The following is a 14546-nucleotide window of genomic DNA, read 5'->3' on the forward strand; positions in this document are numbered from 1 at the left end:
AAATACTTATATATATATAAATTCATATTTAAAAGAAGTCTGCACTTACATGTTTTTTTTTTTCTTTTTTTTTCTTTTTTCTTTTTTTCTTTTTCTTTTTTTTTTTTTTTTTTGCTGCATGAAACAAATTTTTTTTTTTTGGATTTCACCCCCATATTCTTAAAACTAAAATAATTTAAAAAATTAACCAAAATAATAAGAAAGCATATCATCACAAATACCAATGCTGCTAACTAAACCACCTTTTGAAAGAGGCCAGAAATACCAGATCTGAGGCTTGTTCCATCCCCTTGATGTAACTCGTGTTACCATGGGGAGCAGAGCATGTGCCTTGAGGTGCGTGCAGAGATGACCCTTCAAAGTCAACTTCTATCCAGAAGTCTGCTAATACATCGGGGCCACATTTACAAACAAAGGACATCACAAAATAAAAATCAAACAGTACTCAACAGTTGTGCAAATCTGGATGATTTTTATAAAAAAAAAAAAAAAACAACACTGCCTCTTTTTTTTCTTCCAGCTTATATCATATAAAATAACATTTCTTATTTCTTAAAAGAAAGCTTGGCTGTCCTTTGGAGAACACTAATGATTTACAATGGCATGGTCATTGAGAAAACAGGAGTCATTTTACAAATCCACAATGCTTTATCGATTTAAAACGAATGCCGCATTTCCAAAAAAAAAAAAAAAAAAAAAAAAAAAAGGTTTTTTTTTTTTTTTTTTTAAAGAAAGAATAGAAAAAGAAAGGGGAAAAAAAAGCACAACCTCTAGCGTCATTTTTGTACCAGCAATTTTACAAAAACCTCACAGAATTTGGAAAGAAACATATAAGAGAATGTAAGTTTAGAATTAGAAAAATGGCAGTTTATCGACCTTCCTTCCATCGCTCCAATTGGGGCATTTAGAGTGCTTCATGATCCTTGAGGGTTTGGAAGGTCAAATATAATGGGAGGGTTGGTTGGCTGAAAGCTGACCGTACACGTTGAGGCGTTGATGTACGTTGTGTAACCGTCTGTCATGATGCCGTAACCTGTGGGGAAGAGTGGTTCATGCTGACTGTTATGGGCACAAATGGTGGTGACCTCAATGTAGCTTCTAAAGGCTACTCAAGTCAAAGATCTCTTTGCTGGTAAGTGGTGGGCTGAAATTCATCTGAGCTGCTCCAGACGTTAGCAGCTTCCAAAAGCTGCCACTTACCTGTTTCTTCTCTTTAGAAAAGAAGAAATGTATGTTGTATTGTGGTTCAAATAAATGGATTCTTAGTAATTTTTTGTCATTGTTATTTTTGACTTAACATAAAAGTCAGGATATAAGGAAAGGCTGTGGTTCCTTTATCACTTGGGATAGGGATGTAAATATCTCTGTTCCTTGTTTAAATAATAAAATCTTAAGACTTAGAATCTGAAGGGATCCTAGAAGTGATTTGGTTCATTTCTGTTTTACAGAGGAGGAAACTGAGATGCAGAAGGACTAAGTTACTTAACCAACATCATATCTGGTAAGTGACAGAGTCAGATACTCTAATTCCAAATCTATGCTCTTTCTGCTGTGTCGTGGACTTGTAGCTTGTTTAAGAATATTGACGAACAAAAGACTTCTCAGCATGTTATTTTGGCTGCCTACAGCGTGAGCCAAACAAAAGCATTTCCTGTCTACTATTTAAGTAATTGCTATGACCTATAGAAAGAGGCTAATGAAATCACTCTCAGCATCTGTGTGTGTGTATGAGAGAGAGAGAGAGAGAGAGAGAGAGAGAGAGAGAGAGGGAGAGAGAAAGAAAGAAAAAGGGAGGGAGAGGGAAAGAGGCAGAGAGAGAGGAAGGAAAGGAGGAAGGAAGGGAGAAAGGAGGAAAGAGGGAGGGAGGAAGGAGGAGAGAGGAAAGGAGAGAGAGGAAAGAAAGGAGGAAGGAAGGGAGAAAGGAGGAAAGAGGGAGGGAGGAAGGAGGAGAGAGAGGGAAGGAGAGAGGAAAGAAGGGACGGAGGGAGAGAAAGAGAGTGAGGGGTGTGTGTGTGTGTGATTTTTTAAGATGTAAGTGAGGGATGTGTGAATGAGTGTGTGTGTGAGCATGAGTGGATGTGTTATTTGGGGAAATCTTTAAGAGATAAGGTGTGTATATGTGTGTGTGTGACTGTGACTGTGTGTGTGTGTGTGTGTGTGTGTGTGTGTGTGTGTGTGTGTGTGTGTTCATGCTCACTTAATCCTGAATAATGGTAGATCCAAGATCTAGACATCATCACTCCCTTTTCCCTTTCCTATAAAGTGTTTGCTCTTCTGCTGCTATGATTCAATTAATCTTTTTAATAAAATTAATAAAATAAGATATTAGGCTATGTCATTATGACTTGGGGACTTAGGGACATTGGGAAATTATTTGGTAAAAAATTTACTTGAAGAAGATAGGATTTGAAGAAACCTCAGAGAGCTAGGTAACGTGTGTGTGTGTGTGTGTGTGTGTGTGTGTGTGTGTGTGTGTGTGTGTGTTAATGTGGGGCTTAGAGAAACCTTTAAGAGCTAGGTGAGGTCTGTGTATCTGTGTGTATTTTCCTGCTGAAAATTCTCCAAGTCTATGAACCTAGTGAACCTACGGAGGGCTTAATGAGGGTCAATGGAAAAATCTCCAGGGGGAGTGGGGAAAGCATTTACATGTGCAGTGTTTAGTTCTGAGGTCATAAAGTCTCGTTATCGCTCTCCATCGAGATGTTTGGTATTTGCCCTCCTTCTGCCCTCTTCAGCTGTCTTAAAGGAATAAAAAAGACAAGTTTATTTGAATATGATCTCCTTCCCTTTAAGGAACTTTACTGTTTGGAATCCTTCTTCTTTGCCTGAGTGAACTGAAGGCAATTTTTTAAAAATTTAAGAAGGTGGGGGAAAAAAAAGGTATAATATATGGTTGTTTGTTTTTTTAAAAGCTGTCCTTAACATTATAGCCATTTCCTCCAGAAACCTTGCTTAGAAATGAGTTTTAAAATGTAGGTATGGAATTCTTTCCAGTGTTCCTTGTTAATCATGCCTAAAAAGCCTTCTCCTTTTTTGAGAGAGCGGCCACAAAGGCAGGGCAGATTGGAGGCCCCGCTCTCTTGGAGGGCCGCGGCCCTGCCTTCTACCTGCTCAGCTGGCGCCTGCTCTCAGGGCAATCTGAATTTTCTCTTGGCTCTGTGGGGGGATTTTCAATATGCTCTTTATTACCACCTAACCAGGAAGCCTCTGGGTCTCTGAGCTTGGCAAAGAAAACTTTCTGGCTTTTTATTTCTTTTTTTTTTTTTTTTTTTTGCCTTGTTTTTCTGGCATGTGACCTGACATCCCTGCTCTACTGTTAGTGCATAAAGAACTCCCAAGTGGTTCTGGGGAAAAGCAGCTGAGATGAGGTCTAAGCAGAACTGCCCCCTTCCCTTTCACTGTATGTGCCTGGCCCATAGTCTCCTTTTGAATGCAGATCTCCCCAAAGGGGAGCAGCCAAAAGTTTCATGATCCATTTTAAAAATCTGGCCCATAGTAGTTTAATAAACATTAGTTGACTGAAAATCAGGAATTTTTGATTCCACAGAGTTACAAAGGCCTACAAACAAACCATAAGGAAACATAAGCCTCTGGCCCCAAATAAATTACAGAAGAAAATTGGTCAGATGTTAAAAAAAAAAGTAATCTCATTTCTTTCACTCTGTATGGAGTAAAAACTGGATAGGCAAGTAAGAGGAGGGAAATCATTTTAAACTTACTGATAATTTTATTTGTTTTATTTCTCTGCCATCCCTTTTCTTCTCTCTTTGCTTGCTTTTTAATACAGGAGTCAGAGTAATGCCATTGCATTTTTTGGGGCCAAAGGACTGGGATTCATATCCTGCTTCTGATGGTTAGCACATGTACATGTTGTTACCCTCAATTTAAGGAAAGAGGGATAATTTTTTTAAAAAGGGGGTACAGTTGCCAGAGTGTCAGATTCATAGCTGGAAACCCAGCCTCAGATCCTGATTCTGCTTTGCTACCAAGTGTGTGAGAGCATGAAGATGTCAATCTCTCTGAGCCTCAGTATCATCACCTGAAAAAAAGGGTGCTAGACCAAAAAAAACAATTGAACCTGCCCTGAACCTCTTCTTCTGTGAGACATTCAAACCTTTTGAATTTTCCTACGCTCACCTTAAAGGGCAGGGGGAATATCAAGGGCAGGGGGAATATCAACAGATCTGGCTCCCATTTGTGCAAGGAATTGATTACTCTGCTTAGTCTGACTTGGAGCTAATAGACCTTGACATTTTGGGGAAGCTCTAAATGGGTCCTTCAGCATCTATCTGCAAAAAGGCCTGTCTATCATGTACATGGCTTATGATATAATCAAAGGCGCTCTGATCAGACCAAATCTACTTCCAGAGCCGGGGTTTCCACTTCTCCCTTCTCCCACTTCATACCTTCATGGATTCCACCAAAGACGTGGAGTTTGGGTCGTACTCGCCTTTGCACCGTGTTTAACAGTTCAACGCAGCCAACTCGCTGAAGCTCCTTGGGGACCCAGTCTCGAAAACCTGAGGGCAAAATGAAATCAATACTCTTAATTTTCTCTCTTCAGGTAAGGTTTCATTTAGACTTTCAGGAAGCCATAACTCACTGAAGGTTTATTACATTATCTGTAATCCTAACCTCTCCATTAAAGCTTACAGTACCTTTTAAGAAACTTTTCACTCATCACTTTGTCTTCTTTAGAGTCTTTTTTTTTTTTTTTTTTTTTTTTAGTTTCAGGGGTTTTTTTCTCCTCTTAATTAACATTTTTCCCCGTATAGAATTTGATTTATTCAACTACTAGATTTCAAATCCTCTCTGTGAGCTGAAACTTGGTGACATTTATTCCTGCCACTGTTATGTGGTCTCCCACCCCCTTTCTTTTTCTTATATGTCTGGGTCTGTATTTGTTTCTCTTTCTCTCCTTTTTCAATTTTGTACCTCTCTCCTTATTACTCTCCTTAACGTTCCATCTACCCAAAGAGCAGATTTACTTCCAAGAGAGTTAGATTAAGGAGGGTTGGGAAAGGCCACATTATACACTGGCCTCCATACCCTTGGATTTCTCTAGACAATTCAACTCTGGGCTCTGAGTGATTTCCAGTGACCAGAGCCTGGGAAAGCTAGGTTACCTCCCCAGGCTGATCACCAGCTATAGGTAACAACATGACCCATAACAGTATCCAGCAAGCTGGGGCTAATTGACTACTTTTAAAGTAAAAGCCACTTAGTTCCACACTTAATGCAGAAAATCCATAAAAAACTGACATCAATTATCACAAAAGTCGGCTGTCAGGATGGTTACAGTCTGAAATGGAATCTGTAGTGATCAGAGGGGGGTGGGGCTGGGAGTAGAGGAGGAGGCTGGGAAGAGCAGTGGGTCCAGCAAGCTTTAGCACAAACAAACGGCACAAATCTGTTTGTGACACCATTATGTCATTTCTATCTATCAAAAACAAAAACAAAAAAACCACAATAAGGGGCATAAATCAAAGTGGTTTTAGACAGAGAATGGCAAACAAGTTGACCATTTAGTTCAGTGAGATTGAAAAAAAGAACATTGAGTCCCACTCCATGCAAAATTGGTTAGACAGACCATAAATAATGATATGTGGAATATAGATGGAGAAAGGGGAGATTTATTCCAATATTATGCATTGATTGAAAGGAAAGTATAAAAGCTCTTTGAAATGGGGAAAGGTACTCACCACCAAAAATTATAAGCATATTCTTTTATTGCTTTATTTCTACACTGTTTTTTTTTAAGGGGGAAAATCACTTTTCATAGAAAATGTCCAAAGGAAAGAAAAGCTCTTTTATCACTGGATATGTGAATGGGTGGGATGTATTTGACCACTATCATTCTCGAAACCAGAAGTGGAGAATTTAAAAATGCTTTGCAAAAGGTTATTTCCAATCTCCCTCAATGGGTGCAATTAGTACCATGTGCAAAATGTGCCTACAAAGTCATTCTGAAACACCAACTGCATGCTTTATTTTATGTCCCCCCCCCCCATCCTTTTCTTTGGAAGCATCATAATACCAAGCTGCAAAGTTTTTCTTGGAGGCCTGGAATTTAAACATCTGTCACCACAATTTGCTTTCATTCCAAGCTGAAGGATTTGTCCAAGTTTGCAGTGAAACTGTTATAGTCCCTAAGTAACCCCAAACACATGTTTGATGCAAGTCCCTAATCCAATGGGGGAACTGTTGAGATTTGCAGCAGTTCAGGCTCTTATTCTGGGCCCAAATTTTTCAAGAGCTGCCACTGTGGCTGGCACTCTTACCCTTATCACAAATGAAAGGGACCTTAGAGACCTTGTCCAACTCCTTATATATGAAGAAATACAGCTCCCAAGAAATTAACTCGTTAGCCCAAGATGATACTATTAGTAACTGAGGCAGAATTTGAAGATAGGACTTCCTTGGATTTATTTTTGTCTAGTATTTCACCTAATCCCTCCCAACTTCCTTTTGAGAAATACAATAAATGTTTCTTTTCTTCTTTAAGAAGGATCAAAAAATAGTAGCAAATGGCTTTCAAGGGAAATTGTCTCCAAAAATTACATTTAAAAATTCTCTGCAAATAGAAGATAACATAGACATGGATAACTCAAAATAGCAGAGGGTACATTGGATAGGGCACTGATTTATGAGTCAATAAAACCCAATTCAAATCCTCCTTTGGGTACTTATTGACTATAGGACTTTGGACAAGTCAGTTAAAATACTCCATGCTATAGTTTCCCCATCTGCAAAATGAGTTGATTGGACTCTACAACACCTAAATTTTGATGGCCTTCTAGTTCTCAATCTAAGATCCCATGATATTCTTCTTGGGATTCTATTATGATCATCTCCCAGACCTGACTGGTCTCTTCAATTTGACTAATATTAAAGTTAATATACGTAACCCAAACCCAAACCAGCTCGTTAATTTTTGTGACAGGAATGAAGTGTGTCAATCCTGGATTAAAATTTTTTTCTTGCATAATCCCAAATGGAGGATAAAGTTATAGATAATGAATTAATCATGATAAGGAACCGCGATTACACTGTGATATTTTGAGGAACCATGATTTCATTGAGGGGGACATTTTCCTCTGTAAACTGGTACAGTCTTTGAGAGTGACTGATGCAAAATATTAACCAGCCCATGTTCAAACCTGGTAATGAGGCTGTCTGAAATCTGATCGCTGAGTGACTCACATTACACCACCTGGATTGCACTCAAATTCTTGCATGTTTTGCAGGATGTGCCAAGAGCTTATGTTATATTTTATATTATGTTATAGCCCTTCAGAGCCTAGGGTCACCGCTACTCTATCCTATATTCCATCTCCTATTTATTTTTTTTGTACGCTATGATTGATCTTGATGTCATCTCTCCCTTAGATCAGCTCCTTGAGGGAAGAGACTTTTTTTCCTTTTCTCTGTATAACCAGCACTTATTACAGTGCCCTGCACAAAGTATACATTTAATATATGTGTGTTTGTTAAAGTGTTGGTTGGAAAAAGGGCTGTCCACAGAAGTAAAATAATACTTTTCATAATCATAAAGTGAAAATCATAGGGATTTTTAATTTCTTATCATATCACTGACTCTACTGGCTATGAAAACCTCATATCTGCCCCAGAATCTCTAGGATAATCACCTGTAGGTCATCTTTAATTATAAACGCTTACATGACGAATATGGAAATGTGTTCAAGAAGTGCACATGTGGAACCTATATTGTATTGTTTGCTGTCTTGGAGAGGGGGAGGAGAGGGAGAAAAAAATTGAAACAAAAGGTTTTCCAAAGGGGAATGTTGAGAGCTTTGCATGTATTCAGAAAAATAAAATATTATTAACATTATAAATGCTCACTGGACTTCTTCCTTTTTACTTAATTTCAGTGTGTGCAGTTTAGAGAGGGAGGAAGCACTTTCTCTTCAAATAATAAGCTCAAATGTTGAACTTAAAGACTCCTCCCCTGTTCTAACTAGTTGATGAAAAGGGAAATGAACTCTGAATAAAAGCTTCAGTCATTTCATGGTCATTCAAAAGCTTCCATGATGGGGTATATGGTGTGCTTCTCCCTCCCTCCCTTGTAAGGTGAATACTGTTCTTAAAATAAATTATCTGGCTCAAAAGACTGTGGTGCTATATACTCATTTGATTTTCCTTGACTCCAATAAATCAAAAAATTTAATTTCAAGAACACCTGGAAGCCCAGCAGAACTGCTAAGTTTAATTATCATACTGGGCTTCTTTGAAGACATTGCTTTCCACCTCCCTCCCATATTCCTTTTTTTTCCTTTTTGGTTAGAGGAAAATGATTATGTCCCTGAAAGCATTATTCATTCTGCCTGAACAGAAAATATTCACCACTATAAAAATGATGCCCCTTGCTTCACTTACCAAGAGGAGGGCCATGTGTCATTAGTATATCAATTCCCTCTGGGATGAGGTTCCACTTGTCCAGCAAAGACTGACCTCTGGGTAGGTTAAAGCCCCATCCATTAAACCACGGTGTCCTTTGAGAAAAATAATGCAAATGGCATCAGGGCAACAGAGCAATGTTTCATATTTTCAGAAATTTTGACTTGCACATTCCCTCTAACAGTTTGTATTTTTTTCCTTCTCTTTTGGAAAGTTGTCTCTCAGAAAGGGACCCTTTCTGTTGGTTACCTTCCAACCGAGACATTTAAAGGTGAACATGTGGGCTGTGAATCATTCAATGCAAAGGGATATGATTGTCTGGAGAAAAGAACATCATAAATATAAAGGGGACGTTATTTTGGACATGCCCAGATATCAGAGCTACGTGAATTTCTGGCTCAGCTCTGGAACAGTTCCACCATTAATTTAGAGGAAGAGTGCTAAAGTAAGCGCTCAACCTCCTCACCAGAAATTATTCTTGACAAAATCCTGAGAGTGATCCAGAAAATACCCTTGTGGCAGATGCCTTTACTAAAAGGACTGTTTTGGTAAAAACGAGATTCAACAGATAGGACATTTGGAACAAAGTGTAGCTCAAGCAAAATGAGAGTAAGAGAAGAACTCAACTTAATACGATTCCATAGATAAGTGTAAAGCTTCTACCATATGTCAGACCTGTTCTAGGTACCAGAATACAAAGACAAAAACTAACAGTGTCTGCCTTCGAGGAGTTCAAATTATATTTGGGGGATTCAGTACATCACAAATCATTAAATACAAAATACACATAAAAATACAGTCTAGTTCAAGGGGCAGAAAACCAACAAACTGAGTGCATGAGAAAAGGCCTTAGATAGGAGATTCTACCTGAATTGTATACTGAAGGAAGCTAGGGATTCAAAGAGGCAGAGGTGAATAGGAAGTTCATGCCAGACATGATACAGATGCATGAGGAGAGATGTCATGCACTGGAAAGCTAGTAGCTTACTTTTGACTGGAAAAGAGAGTGCAGGGTAATAATGTGAAATAAGTCTAGAAAAGAAGTCAGATCACAGAGAAACGTAAATATCAGAAGGAGGATATATTTTATCCTATAGATTATAGAAAACCCCTAAAGATTTTTGAATATGGGAATAACCTCATCAGTTCTATATTCTTGAAATATCTATTTGGCAGCTGTCTGAAGGATGGGTTGGGGAGAGGAAAGACCAGAAATCAGAGAAAGAAAGCTTCCCGACCTGGGAAGCTAATGCAAGAGACATGAGACATATAAAGAAGGGGACAGGTGTGTCAGATGTTATGAGGGAAGACCTGACAAAGTCTAGTAACTAAATGGATGTTGGAGGGGAAGGAGGATGAGGGAGAAAGCTGAACTGAAGATGATTTTGAAGTTGTAAAAACCCGGTGACTAGGAAAATGGTGTTTCCTTCAACAGAAATAGGGAAGTCTGAAAAATGGGTGGGTTTAGAATAAATAGAATAAATTCCATTAAATCTACTATGGACATCCATTTGGAGATACCCAAACCACCTTAGTTGGTCCTGCAAGAAGAGACATAGGAGAAAACAAAGGTGTTAGGAGTTGTGTGAAGAAACAACAACAAAAAAACTAAGATGAACTCTTCTAAAAGCTACCAGGGAAGGAGTCTGTTGCCTAACCCTAAGTACGGTTTCCTTTCTCCTTTGGCAACTTACTTTCTTCCTTTTCTCTGAGCATCAGTTTTTGTTGATTATTATTAAAATGAGGAAATTGGATGAGGAGATGTCTAAAATCTTCCAGCTTTAGCATAGAAACTTGAAAAGCTTTTCATTCTTTTTTCTGATTCCACAGATTAAGATGTGACCAGGTTTATTTGAAATATTGGCCAAAACCATCTTTTTTTTTTTAATCAAAAAGAGATTGAAATTGACACACTGAAAATGCCAGCTGGATGAGACATACAATAATATGGCTACTGTGTACAGCCCAGAAGTGACCCTCCCATCATTTTGTTGTACTATACGAGCTAAGAGTAGAACACATGTTCTCTGTCTTGAAGTTCATCAAGTCCTTCCTTAGGCGGGCTAATTATAAAAATAGGCAACATGGAGCAATGGAAAAAGTGATTTATTTGAAGTAAAAGGACTGGAATTTGAATGCCATCTCTGTTAACTTACTACCCATGTGCTCTTGAGCGTGTCATTATTCACTCTGAGTCTCAGTTTCCTCATTTGTAAAATGAATTGGTAGAATTCGATGATTTTTAATTCAAATCTATGATCCCAAGGATGAAGCAAATTCTAATGCAATTCAGTTCACTTCAACTCAATAGTCATTTAATTATGAGCAAGTTATAAACACTTTGCAAAGCATTATCCTAAATGCCAGGAATACATAGACTCTCATCAAGAGGCTTATATTCTAAAGTGGGAGGATTGTCCATGAAAAGGATCAGAAACTAGAATGTTTCAGCTTATTTGGGTATTTAATTTTTTTCATCTTTAAAGTTTCTTTGTTATACTTGGAACAATGGTAATCATCTTTGCTTGCAGAAGACAGTTTAAAAAAAAACACTTAAGTATTATTTGATTTGCTGAATCACTAAATTTTAGGGTTCCCTTCCTCTCATTACTAGGCATGGAGACTGGCATATGTGTATAAGGTTTTGGTGAAGCTCAAAGAATCCAATTACTCACATTAATGGGCTTAGTTCACATCTTTTTAAAATGCTAGGGGAAACTTCTGAGACACATGCTTTCTGGTAGTGCCGAATAAAATCCCATCATTACTATATATGGCCCATTATGTTTAGCAATCCATGACTCTAAATTTAAATTCAAGCTCCAAATTGCTAGCATCTTTTTAATTTTACTGTAAATTCATTTAGTTGCTCATTTCTGAAAGCTCTGCTGGAAAATAAAGTGTTTGATGAAATATTCAGATCCTCTCAACATCAGGAGCAAACATAAACACACTTTTTTACCAAATAATTCTTATGGTGGAGCATCATTACTCCTCACATCCTCTGAGAAGACAGGAAATCCAAGGCCCAGAAGCACTAGATTATATCTATTTGTCTTAGCTTAGAGGTTAATTTTCACAGTTTTGTGATAATTATTGGAAAGGAAGGAAGAGAAAGAGAGAGAGAGAGAGAGAGAGAGAGAGAGAGAGAGAGAGAGAGGAAGGAAGGAAGGAAGGAAGGAAGGAAGGCAGGCAGGCAGGCAGGCAGGCAGACAGAAGGAGGGAGGGAAGGAAGGGAAGAAATAAGAGAGAAAGAAAGGAGAGGGGAAAGACAGAGGGAGAAAAGAGAGAAAGAAGAATGAGACAGAGTGATAGAAAAAGGACAGACAGATGAAATACATTAAACAGATATAAATGGATATCTCTATGTCTATGGCTATATAGCTAGATATTAGTGCTTGAATTTTTTATAACCCCGTAGCAAGAATGAGTCTGTGGTACTCCTTATTTTAAATATATGGCCATATTGGGTGTAAGATGGCAACAATACAAATATAGCTACTGTAGAGATACTTAGGATTCTTTTTTTTTTCCAACTTGGAACCAAAATGTTTTAAGCCAGACTCGAGTCAGAGGTCTGAAAGCAAGTTATTACCTGCTGGCTGAGACTGACCTTTTAGCCACATGATAAATATTTACTGAATCAAAATCCCATCTTGGTCTCCTAGATAGAAGGATATATTACTTTTTAAATAGAACCAGGTGAAGCTCTTTTGTTTTTCTTCAAATAATCAGAGCTGGAAGATACCATCTGAGTCATCTCTCATTTTATTGATGAAGACACTGAGGTTCGGAAAGGGAAATAAATTGTCCACAATCATACAATCAGTCAGTCAATAAATACCTAGGTATTCAGGGGCTGCTCTGTTTCAGACACTGGTGATAAAATCATCAAAATCAAACAAATCTTGTCCTCAAGAAGCTTACATTTAATCCAAGTGTGGGAACAGAGTTTGAGTCTGTGTTTCCTGACATAAAAATACAGTGCTCATTCCACTTGATCATTGCCTTCATATTGAGTAAGATGATGGTTATTTTCATTGTTTGATAAACCAAAGAAGGGAATTCACCAGGGAAAATCTATTTGACAAGAACTCCGGCAAACACTTTAACAGAATAGATCAGTATACATCAACAAGATAGGGCAGCTAGGTGACAGCAAGTTGGTGCAGTGGAAAAAGTGTTGGCCCTAGAGTCAGGAAGACTCCTTTTCCCGAGTTCAAATTTTGCTACAGATACTTATTAGCCGTATGACCCTGGGGAATTCATTTAATCCTGCTTGCCTCAGTTTCCCCATCTATAAAATGAGCTGAAGAAGGAAATGGCAAAGCACTCCACTATGTTTGCTAAGAAAATCCCAAATTTGGTCATGAAGATTCAGACATGACAAACCATAAAAAATGTCACAGTAAGCTTAGAGTGACTATTTGACTTAAATTACCACAAAAGATCACTTTTTTAAAAATACAGTGGTAGTTTTTTTCCCAAAGCCATGGCTTCTGATCAAATTGTGCGTACTCCTATAATACGGGGCCTCATTTAATCATCTGATCCTTTTGTTGATTGCTATTTACCTTAGGGATCAACCTATCTTTTTACCATATAATATAAATCAAGGATTTCCCCAGTTGATCCACTCTCTCTTCTTTTTCATTTCAATTATCTGATTCTAGACTCTGATCTAAGAAAATTAAAAAAAAAAAAAAACAAGTCCAGGAGCCAACCAAAAAGCATTTCATAGGGATAAATAAAAATTGGAAGGAAAACAAATCAGTGATTTTAAAAATGTACATGCACAGAGTAGTAGGACTTAAGGGATGCTTTCCTTCTGTGTTAGAAAGTTTTGCCTGGAAAAAGCACAGAAGATTTAAAAGAAATTAGTATGAGTGAGAAATCTTTCTCTGATTATTTCTATCATAAATATGCCACAGGGAAGCAGAATAATATGATACACTCTTGTTAGGAAGAGCTGGTTTCAAGTCTCTCCTTTGACACATATTGGCTTGTGATTTGGACAAATCATTTAAACTTTCAATGCCCCAGATGACTTCTTAAGATTAGAAACTACAGGAGAATAGTCAATCTGCATCAGTAGAGATAGTTTCCACACTAGGAATTCCTCTACTTATTGAATACTAGCTTTGGGAAAACAAATGAACAACCTAAAACATTCCAGTCAGGGCCAAATTAGCCTTGTGGTATCTGTTAGGGATGAATAGGGACACAAATGTAGTTTTTTCACTATTGTTTAAAAAAGATTCTTCCAGAAACGAGCAGGCCTGTTCCCTTGAGTACTCTCCATTATGAGCTTTCCATAAAAGATTCAAATAAGACATCAGTCTGCAGAGACCCAAATTACGTTTGGCTAACATTAAACTTGTGACAAAATCCAGAAGTTTCCAAGTTAGATAGAGTTTAGAAGGTTCTGGCTTTTATTATCACCAAAACACATGTGATAAGGTGTGAGTGTGTGTGAGTGTGAGTGTGTGTGTGTGTGTGAGAGAGAGAGAGAGAGAGAGAGAGAGAGAGAGAGAGAGAGAGAGAGAGAGAGAGAGAGAGAGACAGAGAGAGAGAGAGACAGAGAGAGAGAGGCAGAAACAGACACACAGAGAAAAGAGATGGAAGAAAAGAGCTATTGAAAGAGAGAAAGGGAGAAAGAAACAGTGATAGAAAGGCAGAAGAAAGAGAGGATGAGGAAGGGAGAAAATGACAGAGAGAATGAGAGAGAAAAAGAGACACAGAAAGAAGAGAAATGGAAGAAAGTATTGAAAAAGAGAAAGGATAGAGAAACTGTGATAGAAAAGAGGAGTAAAAAGAGAAAGAGAAGAGGAGAAAGGAAGAAAGAGACAGAGGATGAGAGAAACAAAGAGACACAGAGAGGAGAGAGATGGAGGAAAAGAGAAATATTGAAAGAGAAAAGGAGAAAGAAACTGTGATAGAAAGGAGGCAAAAAGAAAGAGAGAGAAAGAGATGAAGAGACAGAGACCAAAGAGGATGAGAGAGGAAAAGATGGAGATGTGGATTTATTTTTAGTTCTAATTGTATTCTGGAATCAAATTTTCATGGCTTGCTTATGTTCGAATATCAAGTATCTGAAACAAAAACAAAGTTACTTTTAGTATGATTTT

The 14546-nt window shown here is 37.9% G+C and overlaps 1 protein-coding gene and 1 long non-coding RNA gene across 3 annotated transcripts in view; one reads left to right on the top strand and one right to left on the bottom strand.

Moving 5' to 3' along the window:
• Positions 1-115: 115 nt before the first annotated feature.
• MPPED2 (metallophosphoesterase domain containing 2) overlaps positions 116-14546 on the bottom strand; it is a 200545-nt gene continuing 186114 nt past the window's right edge. For both annotated transcript variants that reach the window (XM_003773661.4, XM_031942731.1), the window contains exons 5-7: positions 8398-8513; positions 4407-4520; positions 116-1033 (exon numbers count right to left, since the gene is read on the bottom strand). In XM_003773661.4, coding sequence (XP_003773709.1) covers positions 915-1033; positions 4407-4520; positions 8398-8513 — 349 coding nt within the window. In that variant the 3' untranslated portion in view covers positions 116-914. The remainder of the gene's footprint in view (positions 1034-4406; positions 4521-8397; positions 8514-14546) is intronic.
• Positions 1029-4033, top strand: LOC116419954. The gene is made up of 3 exons (XR_004230280.1): positions 1029-1132; positions 1449-1501; positions 3788-4033. It is a non-coding gene; the product is annotated as an uncharacterized LOC116419954 (long non-coding RNA).

This window comes from Sarcophilus harrisii, chromosome 6 (genome assembly GCF_902635505.1).
Source record: "Sarcophilus harrisii chromosome 6, mSarHar1.11, whole genome shotgun sequence".
NCBI lineage: Eukaryota > Metazoa > Chordata > Mammalia > Dasyuromorphia > Dasyuridae > Sarcophilus > Sarcophilus harrisii.